General features: G+C 39.6%; 2 protein-coding genes across 2 annotated transcripts; both read right to left on the reverse strand.

Annotated features, from left to right (window-relative positions):
• Positions 1–1827: 1827 nt before the first annotated feature.
• LOC118410274 (transmembrane protein 200B-like) lies at positions 1828–3950 on the reverse strand. The gene has a single exon (XM_035811833.1). The coding sequence runs from the start codon at positions 3740–3742 to the stop codon at positions 3011–3013; it is 732 nt and encodes a 243-aa protein (XP_035667726.1). The 5' UTR covers positions 3743–3950; the 3' UTR covers positions 1828–3010.
• A 5864-nt stretch (positions 3951–9814) lies between these two features.
• LOC118410060 (uncharacterized protein C8orf76 homolog) lies at positions 9815–16102 on the reverse strand. The gene is made up of 7 exons (XM_035811538.1): positions 15918–16102; positions 14903–15154; positions 14161–14251; positions 12794–13166; positions 11835–11967; positions 11401–11442; positions 9815–10130 (listed from the first exon to the last, which is right to left on the reverse strand). The coding sequence occupies exons 1-7, from the start codon at positions 16020–16022 to the stop codon at positions 10047–10049; spliced, it is 1080 nt and encodes a 359-aa protein (XP_035667431.1). The 5' UTR covers positions 16023–16102; the 3' UTR covers positions 9815–10046.
• Between the last annotated feature and the right edge of the window lie 196 nt (positions 16103–16298).

Raw genomic sequence — 16298 nt, forward strand, 5'->3', positions numbered from 1 at the left:
CGGCCAATATAATCAAATTGAGGACGTCATAATTACGTCATCTTACGTCAACGTAACGTCAAACGTCAAATACTCGTCAGATATTATGTCGATATCATGTCCGGGAAATTTGGTGGCCTTACGGCACGTCGTTCAAGAGTTAGAGGACTTAGAAGTGGAGGGCCTCAAAAGCCCCCCCCCCCCCCCGGTCCAGGGATGACCAAAAAAGCCCGGTCTGAATAGGGTTAAATGTCGAGATCACTATGTGTCTTGTCTGTTCACCAGATACTGTACAAAGGATTGTCTTTAGACTGGAAGATCCGCAAATTCCCTATCACGTCCACGAGATAAATACCTCGTTGGTTTCATGTGTAATACAGAAATGAAATCTGACATCCATACGACAGAAATCATGATCAAATCATATAGCGAGAATCTTCCTTTCAGCATGTCAATACAATTTTCAATCAGGTCACGCTACAGCCAGATTCGGATCAGTATTAGCTGTGCAATGTAGTCGTTTGTTTGTTTTTTTACTTATTCGCACACAAGTATTTATTCGCACACAAATGTAGTCGTTATACAGGGGTATATCAAAAGGTGCACTCTCACTGCACTTGCGTCAAGCCTGCGTCACTGTGGATTTCGTTCACTGCGTCACCGTTTTGTTATTTCCTCCGATTTTTTTATAATTTAGATATTGCGTAAAAGAATGACTAAGAAAACGACAAAATACACAAAAAGTACGAAAATCCGTTCTTTATCTCTTATTATATCTTTTGAACCACGCAGTGATGCAAGCTTGACTCAAGTGCAGTGAGAGTGCACCTACACACGTAATGACTATTTGGCGTGAGACGAACTGCGCATATGCGGATCGATCAAAGATGAAGGCCCTTGACCTTAAACATTTCTCGACTCGGCCATGCTTTATACATGTCCAGGTATATACACGTATGGCCTTCGTCGGGTTTTTTTTAGGACAATGTCCTGGTGTGCACACCTGTCACCGTTGACCTGCACATGTGTATTTAGATTCATGAACACGCCTATTTGCAATGGCTGAAAACCAAAACGAGACCCGGATCCAATCCCCCTATGTTTCATACCTTCCGTTTCAAATAGCCAATAGCTCGAAATTGTGCTTATCTCTCCCGAACAGATATCGGGAATTCTATAACGTACACATGGCTGATTCCATGGAGCTTTTCTATCATCTGAACATCTGTGCATGTTATTCTACTCGGTTCATATGCTGCAACTATGAATGTGACTTTCAACCAGATTCGTCGTAGTATGATATTCCGTGAAGAAAAGCTTTAATATGATATGGCGGCGGTGATATACATGTTATGAGGAACCGTATAAGTATTAGAGACAGGCGCGTATACCATGAAAGTACTCGACGACAAAGCAATTTGCTGGAAGTGCGACCAAGGGCAGATATCAGCTTCACCGAGCGCTGTGCAATGCGAATCTGTAAACTCTTCATCATCAAATAGTACATTTTGTAATTCCTACCCGATTGGCAAGATAAAGGGTGAATACGTATAACTTTGCCGTCTGACGAAATGTAACCACTATATCTTGGAGAGTGCACGTGTGATTGTTTCTATATGTTCCGTATAATCTGCTTAGCTTTATCGTCGTAAAATAAAGTTTAACACAATTTCTCGGATAAGAACAATTCTTACTTCTTCTCAAGACAACAAAACACCAAACGTACAAAATAGTCATGCCCTTTATTTGTGCATATCTATTGATGTGTAGTTTTCGTGACGCCTGGTATCCAGCCGTATTATAGCCCTGAGTCTCTTCTGTTCTCTCCGCAAAAAAGGACAGAAGAGACTCGGCAGCTATAATACGGCTGGCTACCAGGCTACTTTTGTGTGCCCGCAAACAGCCCGATCGGGCCCGGGTTAGGAATGTGACCCTCGCATTACATGATGGACCGTCTACTTAATGAAAGCAATACTCAATTTATGACAATCTAATCGAATCTAATTAATTCAATTCCTTAAATCTCTCACTGTTCCCTCCAAAGAGGATGACGCTGAAATCTCTGAAACGACTCAGACATTCTAGAAATAAAATGTTACCACGAAAAGCGATCGTTCTTACCTTTTAAAGAGCACTAAGCTCAGAGATGACAAATTGCAGAGGAACTTTAATCTATTCTTAGCCGTTATCGGAACGGGAATGAATCAGAAGTCTATAATGACAAATTTGCTTGCAGCATAGAACATCTTACTCTACTGGGTAATCCCTGTATTAGCGATGGCAGGTGACATATAGGCTGGTATCTGTACTAGTGCAGTAGAATCAAAGTCATTGCTTATTCCTAGGGCCTGAAGAATTTACAAATAGTTTCACGATTCAGTAAGCTCGTTTCTAAAGTCCACACAACTGCTATGCTTGACACTCAAAACATGGTTAAGATTTCTTGTCACATGAAGTTACATGTAGATCAATGACCGTCCTTTCAGTATGCTTATGGACACCTCTAGATCTCGACTTACAGAGTTATTGCCTGGTACAATACTATTGCATGGTGCAATACTACAGCTATTACTTCTGTGTATTTCTCAGGTATCAAAGGAAATAAAGCGTAGGTATATCAGCGTTCTGTTTCTGATAAAGGTGCTAAAAATTATTGGATCGGTAGGCCGTAGGTAGGGATTTTTTCCCTTTTGAATAATTGGTCGAATTCATCCAAGAAATACCATGGACTAGTGTAGAACTGACATGTATCAGGACACTGATTTAGTTTTTCAAAATCAATTTAATGCTACTAATTGTACCCCCACAATTTCCTCTTGCAGCAGATTTGGGGAGAACATTTTTATCATATCGATGTCAAAACACATCAAATCAAAAATTTTACGTCCCTTGTCACAACTAGTCAGCCCCTTCCTATTTTCCCCTGAGCCTATATATCTTCCGTTTCAAATACACCAACGTCTTCTTAGAATGGCGTAGGCGTTTCATGTCCTTCTTTGATCTCTTAGCAGTTCCGTAGTAGAAAATTAGGTCAAGTCAGCGTGAGTGTTTCTCCCTCACAGTCTACAGGCTGAAACCTGTACAGATCTCGCACCGGTACAGGGGAAGGCATGGCCTGCATGTAGCCGCGGGATGGGTTCAGGTGGACCGGAGAGCTGGGCTGGTAGCGCAGGTCGGGACACGAGCCAACCGTGCGGGGTGACAACATGGCTCCCGGTCTGCACTCCTGCGGAGAAACGGTATACCCCCGGTACTGTGATGTTCCTGAGATCGGTCCTATACCTGGTGACGAACCTGGCTTCAACTCCTCACTTGGTTCGCGAATGATGATTCGTTTCGTTTTCTTGTCCCGGTCTTCTAGTAACGCAGTAATGCCACATAACATGGTGAACACTCCGAGCCCAAGAATCAGCGGACCAGTCAGCTGAAACGTCCGCTGAAAGTCGCTGTGTGCGAGGAAAGCCAGGCCAATGTCCCCGTCCATGGTGCTAGAAGAGCTGCTGTTATTGTTGCCGATAGATACTTGTACATACTCGTACGCAAACATGGATATAACCACACCAATGGCGAAGACAAAGAATCCCATCACAATAACGACTGTCGACAACGATAGGAGGTTGATCCTGCCCTTGATCACCATGATCTGAGGTGGTTTAGGGACAAAATGGCTCGCCTTCTGTAGTGCTTCCTTTTGTAGTTTCAGGGTCCGTTTTCTTCTCTCGCTGGCTAATTTTGCCCCCGCCAGGGCTCCACGTCCCATCATCTTGACGACTGAAAATCGGCAACAGTCCAAGAGAGTGCTCAGCGGTCACGCGTGTCTTTCGTCTGTTATGCACAGGTCCAATTATTCTGTGGCACCTCTAAAGTAGGGGTAAATCCTCGTGTGCATACTGTCGTCTTGAAACGTCTATAGCAATCAACTCCGGGCAAAGATCACATCAGCTCCCATCTACGTCAATAAAAAAGTCCTTCTAAAGATTATAGAAGAAACGCAAACCATCTCATATCATATGGACAATAACACTGATGGACGAAAGGCATATTTCGGAAATAGAATTACTGTTCTTCACTTATGGTAAAAATATACATGTTTCTTTATCAAGAGATTGGTGACAACATATCGCAATATAACAGGCGGTTCCCACGTACATTTACAGGATTTATGTTCTACCTCACGCCTTGATGTATGCATGAAGAACTTTTGGCGCTCAGGCTTTCGCCTCGAGGCAGAAAACTTGATTACATGCCTCGTAGGATGAGGTATATCTGTATTTTTTTAGATGCGGTCAAAATTCGGTTTATCAATTCTCATTCTAAAACGTAGGTTTGATAAGCACAATAGTGATCCTAGGAGCTGTACAAAATCAAATTCGTACATTATGTATCCTAACGATTAATTCAATCCTTGGTAACCTCGTCATACCGTCTCAGAACTTTCTGTTATACCTCTCAAGAATTCACACCGACCGTAGTATTTGATTTATGGATTTCTAGCTAACCATATGCGGTAAACTGTTTCACTAGTGACGCTACATTAGAGTCAAAGATAAAACAAGTGAAAATACCTCCGGCAAAATCCTCTCCACCTCCTGTGAACACGCGTAAGACACCAGTGATTCAATAATGTGGCCGTTTGCAACACTCTACAGGAAGACAAGTCTCCAAAATTCAGTCGTAGAGACACTCATCCAGGGTAGGCATTATCACTAATGAGCGGGATGGGTAGTTAACTATACAAGAGACGTATACAGAAACGGTCGCACATCCGGTACATGTGCAGGGGAGCGAGTCTGCTCTTGATGTGAACCGCCCGGGTCAGAGTTGTTCTGGAGGAAAGCCGGCCTGGGAAATTACAGCCCACTTCAAGTCACCACACGTACCCATCACACGGGCTCTACCACCTCTAATTCTATGATGAGGGCCTACAGCCTTGTCACTCCACTGCACCGAAAACGTGGAGGCTTACCAAGGCCAAATGAATGTAGGATACTGTTTGGACTCCCTTTAAAAGTGCTGTATCTTCATAAATATTTCCTACTTTATGAACATGTGAATCGCTAAACGTATCGAATATGAGTAGACAATCAATATTATCATTGACTCATCCATGACGACTTTAAAAGAGTACACCTGGAACATTCAATTTTCAAAACGACCAACGATGACAAGTTCATGTTCAAATCTCTCTTTAGATGGATGGCGTCCACATTCAAGTACGTGCTATTATCCTTCACGTGTAGGTATAAAGTGTTTTTATCTAGCTAATAACTATACCACGCATCCGTAACGTGTGTTTTGAACATTAGTTGATTCATTAGCGTGTCCTATTGCCCTTCAAAGAAAGAAACATCACCAGTAAGACTGTACAGATATTGATAAATCATCAGTGAAAAGTAGGCAGTCCACCCGCCGTGGCTTGTGATTGCCCTCTAAGATCACACGATACCTGGCCTGACCTGGCAGTGCTTAATCACAGGCACATGTATGTGGGGAATGAAAGGAGAATTCCTCTATTTGCCCTCCACAAATTGGTAATTTATAAAATCCGCCTCTACACTAGAGCCTAGCTACCGAGCGACCTCAGGTTTGACGGATCGATCAACGAATTTCTTAGATAAAAGGTGAGTCGGCTTAACGCCTTGTGCATCTCTATTTTCTTTTCAATACATGTAATTAACTTTTTTTTATCTTGCATCATATTCCAATTATCAAATCAATGATTAGGACAAACCCATGTTTGGTCACTGTGCGGTCGCTCGGTGCTCGCCGATTTTTGGATCATGGAAAGGAGGCCCAATTCGCTTAACGTCCAGTCGAACAGTACAACAGACCAGCTAACATCGACGTTTGGAGCTTACGCACAAATCTCTATCGACACCGGGGCTTAAGTCATTCTTTATGTAAAGGCCGGGAGAGCGAGCTGCGGTGTTGACAAACGCGGGGAGGGTAATGGAAGTCACCTGATGTAATTTGCCGGTCGAACGTGGTGATAAGGTGAAGGAGGCGGTGAGGATTTTGCCATGCATCAAATGATCCAACTCCTGCACTACAAGGCATGCATACTGCTTATTCTTTGGTGGTCGATATGCCAATTTTTAACTTGTCCTTTCTGGGCACGTTTAACCTTTATTTGCAACTGGCACATTCAACTTTGAAGGACACATTTAACTTACACCTAATACTCAATCATTAAGGTAAGAAAATATGCAACACAATGATTGTGAAATAAATTCTCCTAGGAACCATATAGATTCTATACGTCAGATGAAAACCAACAAAGTGCCGTTGGGCGGCCTTACAATCTAACGAGGATACGGTTATCGGATATGATTTAACGTCATGAAGTTTAAAAAAAATTGTCACGTGCAACTCACACGAGTGAGCAGGATGGTGCCCTTATTACATGTTTCATGTGACGAGAGGAAGAATGGAGCTGCTCGGCAAATACGTTATGAAGCTTCTCCTTCAATTTGGGTGGAGCATCTCCCGGGTATTTAATGCTAAGGCCATATCAAATAGCTTTTATGGACGGTTATGGGTGCGCGCATTGATTTTTGCTTTATTTTGAGAAAAAAAACATTTGAAATTCCCTTCCCCAACGCATTAAGTGAAATTGAAGAAGAAGTGATAGCCTTGATTGTACTTCTAATGATACTGGGCCAACACACTACTAGTGTCACATTTTGGACTTTTTGAATTAAAAAAATATTTGTTGGCTGTGATGCCAAGTTTTGTTTTAAAAGCGTTTACAGTCTCTGTTTCAGAAACTTAGACATCTTTTACCGTCGATCGCGTCTTAAGCTTGCTTTCGTGCCCTTGCATAATATTAGGAGTCTGCAAAAGATGCCATCCATCAAATTTACTTGCTGTGGCCTAATATTTACCTTCTTGATTTTCAGTTTCCGTCTCGCGTATTCTTTCTCACCTTTCTAGTGTGATTTAACGTTATGTTTTAACAGCATGAAATTATCTTATGAAAGGTGAAATTCTCTTATGAAATCTACTCGATACCACAGTTCCTTCGGAGATATGCATGTTGTGCCTGGTTTAACAATAAATATTTGATTTTTACATTCTTTCTTTGCCCTTGGTTTTCTAGCGTTTACAGCGTTTGGTCAAATGCACTAAGTATTGCAGAGTATAAGTCTACTAGTTAGGCAAACGGTGTACGTATAATCCGTGAATTTCCTGCAACATCTGTGCCTGCATAGCCCATGTAAACGACCTGTCACATCTAACCTTTGCAAGGGTTGTTTAAAGCTATCGAAGGCCTTGCTGTACATGCTGCACAATGCTGTATTAGGTGGCAACGAGCTCTACTCTACGGTAGTTCTAAGTAAAACGAATTTTCAACCATCTCAATGACACTTGCTGACAAACGATATACAAAATGTATATAGACAATCTAACACTTGCTTCCACGACGGTGAAACGTAATCAGACAAAATGTGAAAATGGTCATGCATGACGGTTTAAAACTTTCATCGATTTATTATGAGTTCCATTGAATACATTCCAGCAGCCAGTATAGCAGACTGGAGTTCGAGGTGCCAGGGACATTAGCAGACCATTTTGACCTCTTTCTCTGAAAACGAAATGTAAGGCAAAAGGCGATCAATACATTCTGGGTCTTATCCAGAAATAAGGTGCACAACTAAAAATTGTGAGCATGACCATTATATAGTTAGAAGTCTTTTACCTATATCCATCTAATTTCAAATCATAATGGTCATAAAAGTCTTCCGTCGACATCCTTGAAAATCAGTGGTCACTGGCGACAAAACATGGGTTAACTATAGTCAGAGCTAGCTGTGTGGGTTGTGTAACTCCATGTCATTAAATCTGTATTGTTAAAATGTTTGATATTTCGTATTTCAACTAGAAAAAAATACTAGTAGCTTTCAGGATAGCAAGTTGACCCGCACACCTAAGGCTCAGTTGTCCATGTTTACGTTACTTTGTGTCGCCTGTAAAGTAATGATGATGACTTAAATGTTGATGGACTATCATAAAAGGCTTTATTCATACTCCGAAATTTGAGTTCTGCACTTCATTTCTGGGTGCCAGAGAACGTCACAAACCCACTTATGCGGATCGATAATCTGATAGAAACTGTGGTCGCTGCTTTACAGAGGAATCACCCATTTCATATGCCGCACAAGGTCCGTGTTCCTTACTTCCTTTCCTTCCTTTATTCCGATACCCTTTAGCCCTATTTAGGGCTAGTCTACCAGGGTTCATATGAAACAATGAAACATACATAAACAAACGAAAATATATACACAAACATACATGTATATATACAAGCAGATAATAATAGACGCACAATCATTAAAAAAAAAACTATTGGCTTGAGAAGACTTGATACATTGCCTTTTTAAAGCGTGAGATGTTGGGCAGGGATTTGATGTAAGGTGGTAGGTCATTCCAAAGACTGATGGCACGGTAGAGAAAAGTTCGCTTTTTTGAGTTTGTTTTTGGCTTAGGGAGTTTAAAACTGAAGGAGTTGGATAATCTAGTTGAATATGTGTGGGTAGAATGGACAGGGACGATGGAGCTGTAAATGTTATGGGGCTCCTTACTGACAAGTATTCTGAAAAACATAGTCAACGTGCTGATGGCGAATCTTTCTCGTACCATGGGCCAACCCAAGTCTGAATGCATTTGCTTAACATGTGTTTCTAGTGCTTACTGTGCTTGGAATTACTACATTGTTATCATAATATCAATAGTGTAGTCAATATTAGGCAGCCATCCTTTATTGACCTGAAGGGGGGTGCAAAGTGGGTAGAAGTAGAGCAATATCGCTTGCCAAAGCTTGCATTTTTAGCTAAATGCACTGGGTTACCCTACTCATCTCGATAAGTGAGTTGGATTACATTTCACCTGCATTAGGCCAAGGCAACTAAATTGATCACATGGGTGACATCAGTGCATGCATATTAACCTGATTTTGATTATAAAATCACATTTTGATCTCTTCCAATATTCAACATGACTGAAGAAAATACTGAAGATGTACAAATATTTGTAAACTTTGCCAAATGGTTAAATTAGTTTATTGCCCCCATAAAAGTAAGCCCTATTGTTGCCTCTGTATAGTTTTAGATTTCACTACTGGGCACTGCAAGGGCCATTGTTGCATGACACCCAATCATACTTTACAAGGATGTGTGAATTGCTATCTTCCTGGCCCACTGACCCATTTACAAAATGTTACAAAAATGGTAGAAAATGGTAAACAATGGTAGAATGCTGTTATCATTATTTAGAAACAGAAGTATCCAATGTCCTAGAATATAATTACAAAACTTTAACATTGATTCTAAACAATGGTATCAAACATCCGCACGGTGACTTGGAATGGGCTCTAGCAGCTAGATTTAGAATAGCAGGGAGATTTTTACAATAGTTTCTGAACAGGATAGCTCAAGAAAAGAATGTATTTTTTTAACGGCCATGTGGCACATTGGGATGATCTCGGAAGTTATGCAACGCGTAGTTTGGACAGTTCTTGGATGGGAGACCACGCAAGGACGATCGAATGCTGTAGCCAGACCCAAAAATTCCACGAAATTGTCTTCCAGGAGGGACGTAAAACAGGGGTGGAACTCTAGTTAAAGTTGAAAAGGAATTATCTTTAAATTCATTATTTGAGATTTCTACAAACAGAATCAGCACATTGCAATGTTTACACAAGTCATACCCTGTCTTGATCAAGATGATGTCCTGGTGTTTGCAATTACCTAGAATATACTTTGTCCTCTACCTTTTGTTAGCTACTGAATGTAAAGCATTTCCATTGAGCTAGAATAAGTGTCAATGTACTTTTTGAGCAAACATGGAGTCATAGTTTATTTCATTATTATCATTCACTTCATTTATTTCAATAAAGAGATTAGGACCAAGTAAAGAAAAACAAGTTCTTTATGCCTGTATCTATGAATTCACATATCATTCTAAACAACATACAATCAACATTGTTGCTACTGTGACGTTCATATATGGTGTCTACAGGTGATTGGGACAGCACAGCTTGCACATGATACTGGGATGACTGTTGATGATCAGCCTATGTGGAGGCAGGATGCCCAGGATAACCATCTGTCTTCAAAGGTGTGCTGAGGTCTCTCCAAAGTGTCATCTAATTTCTACATTATACAGGAAGCAAAGAAGAACTTTATAGTATATGGTACTGTCATGCCGTACATAGTAAAATATGTGGAGTAAACCATTTCTGTTTTGAAGTAAAATTGACTAACATCATTAAAGCTTTAAAGACATTTTGACCAAAAGGTTTTTGAATGTGTGAACCATTATGTGATATATAACATTATACATTTTACTTCTATTGTTATTGAATTCTTCAAGCAAATCTAACTAAAGATAAAAAATGCTTCAAGATTAATTGTCTTTATAAGTACACGCTATATATATTCATGTAACATGTAACGTATGTATATAAAAAGTGCAAAGTGTAAAAAAAATTTAATGCTAATCTGGAAAGTTACTTTTGGAAAATAAGACACAAAAAGTTGCTTTTAAATTAGTAATTGCTACCTAATACAATACAAATTGGTTTTCTAGGAGGCCAAGACACTTGACATGAGTTAGACAGTGAAGTATTGCTTTAATAGGTCATTCCCTATAGAAGCCCATTAAATACAGATGGGAAAAGGATTGGAGTATTGGAGAGGTATATTACAACTGGTGATTAGATAGGCCATCCTCTCTGAATGCCCATTACTAAACAGGAAAGGGCAGTGTGATTGAATACTTGTAATTGGATAGGTCGCCCTCCCTACGCACATTAGACTTTAGGGAGGCTAGATTGATACAGGTGATTGGATAGGTCATCCTTTTACTGGCACATTCAAGTGTACACATAAAGTACTGGTAGGAAGAAGCATGTTGTATAGGAGGGTTACAGTAATATTCTAATTAGGGAATTGGATAGGTCATTCCCTCTACATTTTATAAGGTCCCTTTCAAATATGGAATACTGGTAGAAAGGAGCAGGGTGTGTGGGTGGGTTACGTCATTTGTACAAGGAGGCAAATTAGATTGAACCTCCTTGATAGGGGTGATTGAATAGGTCATTCTTCCTACATTTTGTGAAAATCCTTTCAGACATAAAGTACTAGTAGGAATGGTGTGCAGAATATCAAATAGGCCACCCTGTCTACATTTTGTAAATTCTCTTTCGATTTCAAACATCCAGAAATAATAGGGAAGTGAGTAACAGAAGTTCAATAACAATTCAGTAACACCAGTTGTAAATTTTTGTTCTTCCTGACAGTACATTTGACATATAGTTATTTGCTAACACTTTTCAAAATTACTGTCAGATGGTTGATACATTCTCTTTATCCTGTACATACTAGAAGACTTAATATGACAAAGCCTTACTGTGTTACTTACCCTATCAGTGCTAGCATCCACTTCACTTCTGTTCTCAAGGAACTGAAACATGAATATGATACCAATATCTGAATCTTTCTGGTAAAGATATTGTTCTTCAACTGCTTCCATCATATAGCTAGAGGATCTTGACCAATCAGAAGGCACCAGGGTTATCAAATTTAATCAAAGGACACATAATGTGCTAAGTGTGATTTCTTATTTCTTTTGGTGAACCCTGCACAATTAACACTACTTTAACATTACCACATAACCCCACATCTTGAACTAATTCAATTTCCTATACATGTACTCTTGTTATTTCATAATGCATAATAACATTCTCACAGATAGATGAATCATTCCATCATCATGTGTTTGGTATAATGGATAACATCCAAGCTAAAGGTTTTACCTGTACATTGTAGCAAGTGTAATGCATGTTACATTTTCACCTTGGCAGTATCTGTGACCACATGTTCAGGGACACCCATATCTACAAGTTGTCTTAAGATGTTGGTCTGAAGTTTCTTGTTCTTTTGCCTACTGAAGGATGTGCATCCTCTCTCAGCCTCCTGAAGTAACACCCTACAGAACACATGTGAAGGGCAAGAAAAGATTAGTACTTCACACAATCCACACACACAGGGAAGGATGGCTAAATGTTAAACTTTCCAGCTTGGAGTCATGTCCTGACTTTGGCTTTGACTTTGGTTTCAATTGGTCTGTCTGAGACTTGTCCTGACCACATTTACACATCAATTCTTTGAATACCAGTTACACTACAGATCCTTCCCAGTCACTGACAAAAGGAAGTGGAAGCTGCATCTTATACATCTCACTCACTCACTCACTATCCATGGTTAAATAGTGGTACAAACCTTTCCAGTTGCTTGAGTACCTGCTACCTTGCACATCTTGCTATCTGGATGCCTTCATTGACTAGTACTGTCAATGCACATCTTAAGATGATTCATCTTTAGAACATATATACAAGTTGCCAATGTACAATGTTGTAAAACTAAGCAAGAATACATAATTATAGATGCACTTGGCTTCACAACCCATATGGCCACTGAAATCAACTTTTTGGGATGTTTGGGACCTTCCAACATACATACATACATACATGATGTCAGGATAGAGATTGTAATCTGGCAAAATCAGTGATTCTACCAGACTAGAGATGGTGATCAGAGTCTCTGTTGAGATTCAAATATTTGGATCCCTATGTACATGCATACATCTATACAGGTTGAGTATTGCATTGGTAGAATTGTCGATTGCACTGGCCTTTTGACACCCTGATCAAAATCTATGTCAACAGAGATTATGATCACAATTTCTATCATATATATATATTTACAGATTCTGCAAGACATCAATCTCTACCCTGATTAACATATCAACCCACCTGGCCTGAATCAGACAAGCACAAGCAAGGCTCCTGTCCTCCTGTTCCTCGCCATGTTCACCCCTGAGTTGTAAATCAAGAATTTTCCTTTCACAAGATAACAGCTCTTCTTTACATGTATTAGAGGTATTTGAACTGTTGCCAGATTGTTCAATATCTACACAGGATTGAGCTTTCTTTTGGTCATCTTGTATATCATCAGTAATATTTGTCAAGCCAGCATGAGTTTGGCTATTGGCAGAAAGTGAAGGTTTTGATGTGTTTTCTTTGCACTGCAGTACTGCTCTTTTCTGGTAGAGGTCACTGAGTTCTAACCAGACATGTACATTTTGTGGGTGCAAGGTGACCAAGTCTTGTTGAATCCTCATGTATTCTGAAATAAATAAACAATTACAATTGACATGCAAAATTAAGTCTTGATTAAAAAGAATCCATGAACACACAAATATGAAGATATCATAGCTCTGCATATTGCATTTCAAGAGCTGATCAACTCTAAATAGCTGTCTTGTGATATTGTGTGTTTGAACTTGAAATGTAAAGGCCACATGCACCCCCTGCAAGCAAAATTACCCGAGACAAGTTTCAACTGTCTTTGGCCTTTTGTCATGATCAGAGTGGTGCATCAATTATTTTGAACATAACCATATGCCTGACAAAAGTGCATTTATCAAAATTTAAGATAATAATACAACAGCTTGTGATACAACATAATATGCAATGTGCAAAATGATAAAATCAAAACATAGAAATACAAAATAAAAGCATCATAATGAAAGACATTCAAACACTATATCATTTGTTGATTCGCTAATTGCCATGCTCTCAATGGTTGTAACTAGGGGTGGCTACCGGTACAGAAAATTCAGGTCCAGGTCCGGTTCAGGTCCAAAGGATCAGGTCCAGGTCCGGACCTGAACCTGGACCTGATTCAGTATGACTCATACCAATGGTCCATTTCACTACAAATAAATCTGTTTAGTGGAGTATTAGACTTACACTGGAGTTTTAAAAGCCTACAACGCTAACTGCATCTGTACTATTTTATAGTAATTTCTACCAAGTTTTACAACTAATAGTTGTAAAACTTGGTAGAAATTACTATAAACTCTACTCTACTTCCCTCTTGTTATTTTCTTCCACCTGCAAGCGCCAAAACGTGTTAATACCTGATAAAATAATCTGTTAATTTTCTAATCGGTCCAACATCCGGTCCACCTAATTTTTTCAGGTCTGGTTTTTCTGGACCGGTCCAATAAGAAAAACCGGTTTTGTACCGGTACGCTGTACCGATACCCAGCCCTAGTTGTAACTGATAATAATTATAGAGAGTCAAGATTAGCACATTACATAGCCTTATGGTGTACCTTGTACATTGCCCATATGTTTATAGATATCTCTAAGTAGACTCCACACAACTGTCTGTTGGTCAGGGTTGTTAGGGTTGACTGATTTATTCTGTAGAGAAAGAGAAACACATAGATTAACATCGAGATGATTTTCTTATCAGCAAAACAATCTTGCCTAATGACAGGTTTTACCAAACACAAAATTTTCAAAAGACATTCAGTGACAGAAGGAAGTAATCACAGTCTCCTCCCAGGTGTCAATCAAAACAATTTTTTTAATCATTACTCATTAATCAGCTGCTACAATTTGAAACTCTAAATATTCTACTGAGCTGTGACATCTTTGAACAAGTTGTTTTACCTTATTCTTTTTTTAATGCTAAACAATATCTATTCTACCCTATCCATGGTGACAAAGAATCCTCGGACAGCCCTGTCCATGGTGGTGAACACCTTTCCTACTGCCCTCTCCCTACTGGTTTAATCTACTTTGCCCACTACATGCACTAAAACCCAGTTGGGTTCTTTGTGTTATAGTCTTGGTACATAGTGATATTTGCATTCTTGTTTTTCCTTTGACAACATGTGTAGCTTTTCACAAATGCTGAAAACATACATTTGTAGGGTTGTTTTTCTGTATTAAACAAAAGAGTAATATTTTTCAGGCCCTACATTTTGTACATAGAGCTTTGAAGTAAATTCTTGTCATAGATGATATACCCCAACCGCTTGTGTTTGTGAAGTCCATTACCAAACTCACCATATCTAATGCAATGTCCAAAGCAGCATCAGCTTCCCCGAGGTTGAGACAACACCTTGCTATAGCCTCCTCCACATCTCTCCTCACTGTGGCATTGCTGGGTGGAATGGAACCAAGCATGTCCCTGTAAATGGCCATGGCCCCCCTGTAGTCCTTCTGGTAGTACAGCTGGTCTGCAGAAAACTTCAGCACATCTAGTCTTTCCACATCAGCCTTCTGGCAATTTAGTCCCACATCCTGATGAGTGAACCACTGCATGGGGAAAAGGCACAATAGTGAAGTTAAACTTTATCCAACCTGGAGCTAAACAATTGATTCCACCATAAGAATTTAGATGTCTAGAATAATACAAATAAATACTTTTCTGTAATGTTCCTACTAAAAATCTTTATGATAATAATAAAGTTTTCTTTTTATGCAACCTCATTGATACATATCCCTCAGTGTTCTTATGAACACATATTAAAAATTCTAGACTTTGAAAGTAAAAATGCCTGGCACAATTTTGAGTAGTCCAGAGAGAGAACATGACTTATTAAAGAACCCACTTCAAGTTTAACTGGGTTAATTGACTTTGACTCATATCAAACGTTGCACGCACGTGACACAGACACACACACACAGACACACACACACACACACACACACACACACACACACACACACACACACACACACACACACACACACACACACACACACACACACACACACACACACACACACACACACACACACACACACACACACACACACACACGTGTACACACAAACCTTACAATATGCATAATGTTACACGCCGATTTGAAAATAACCATTGGCATCAAGCCTTGTCGATTGTTGTTGCCTGTTGCACATTGTTGTTATGCATTTTATGAAAATTCCAAATAAGTTGTTCTAAGAGCACATTTAGTCACGCATACAAATTTTACTTTTGATGGTTTCAACATGGCATGCATGCGGCTTGGCCAACAGTTCAATCGCTCGGAGATCACACACATTACAATACACTTACCCCTTCCTCGCATATCTTGGCGTTGTATGACACAAGTCTGCGACTTTCTCGCACATTTCCACTGCTGAACAACGAGTCGTCAAAAGACAAACCAAAGTTTTCCATTTCTCTGTTTCAGTCAAGGAGAAAAAAAACTCTGGGTCAGAGAGTAAAGGTGGCTGAAGGTTAGAGATTAAAGGTTGACAGTTGCGTCTATTTCATCATGAGGGGTCAGCAGGAGGAATAAAAAAAATGTCAAAATATATTGAATTGGTGACATCATTACATTTTTGTAGATAGAAATGTATGAAAATGCTTTTTTTTGTCTTTGTATCAGTTGTAGTTCTGATTGACATTGATTTTAACGAAAAGAAACTGGAAACTCACCCCTATTATCTAGTT

Source organism: Branchiostoma floridae, chromosome 2 (assembly GCF_000003815.2).
Source record: "Branchiostoma floridae strain S238N-H82 chromosome 2, Bfl_VNyyK, whole genome shotgun sequence".
Taxonomy (NCBI): domain Eukaryota; kingdom Metazoa; phylum Chordata; class Leptocardii; order Amphioxiformes; family Branchiostomatidae; genus Branchiostoma; species Branchiostoma floridae.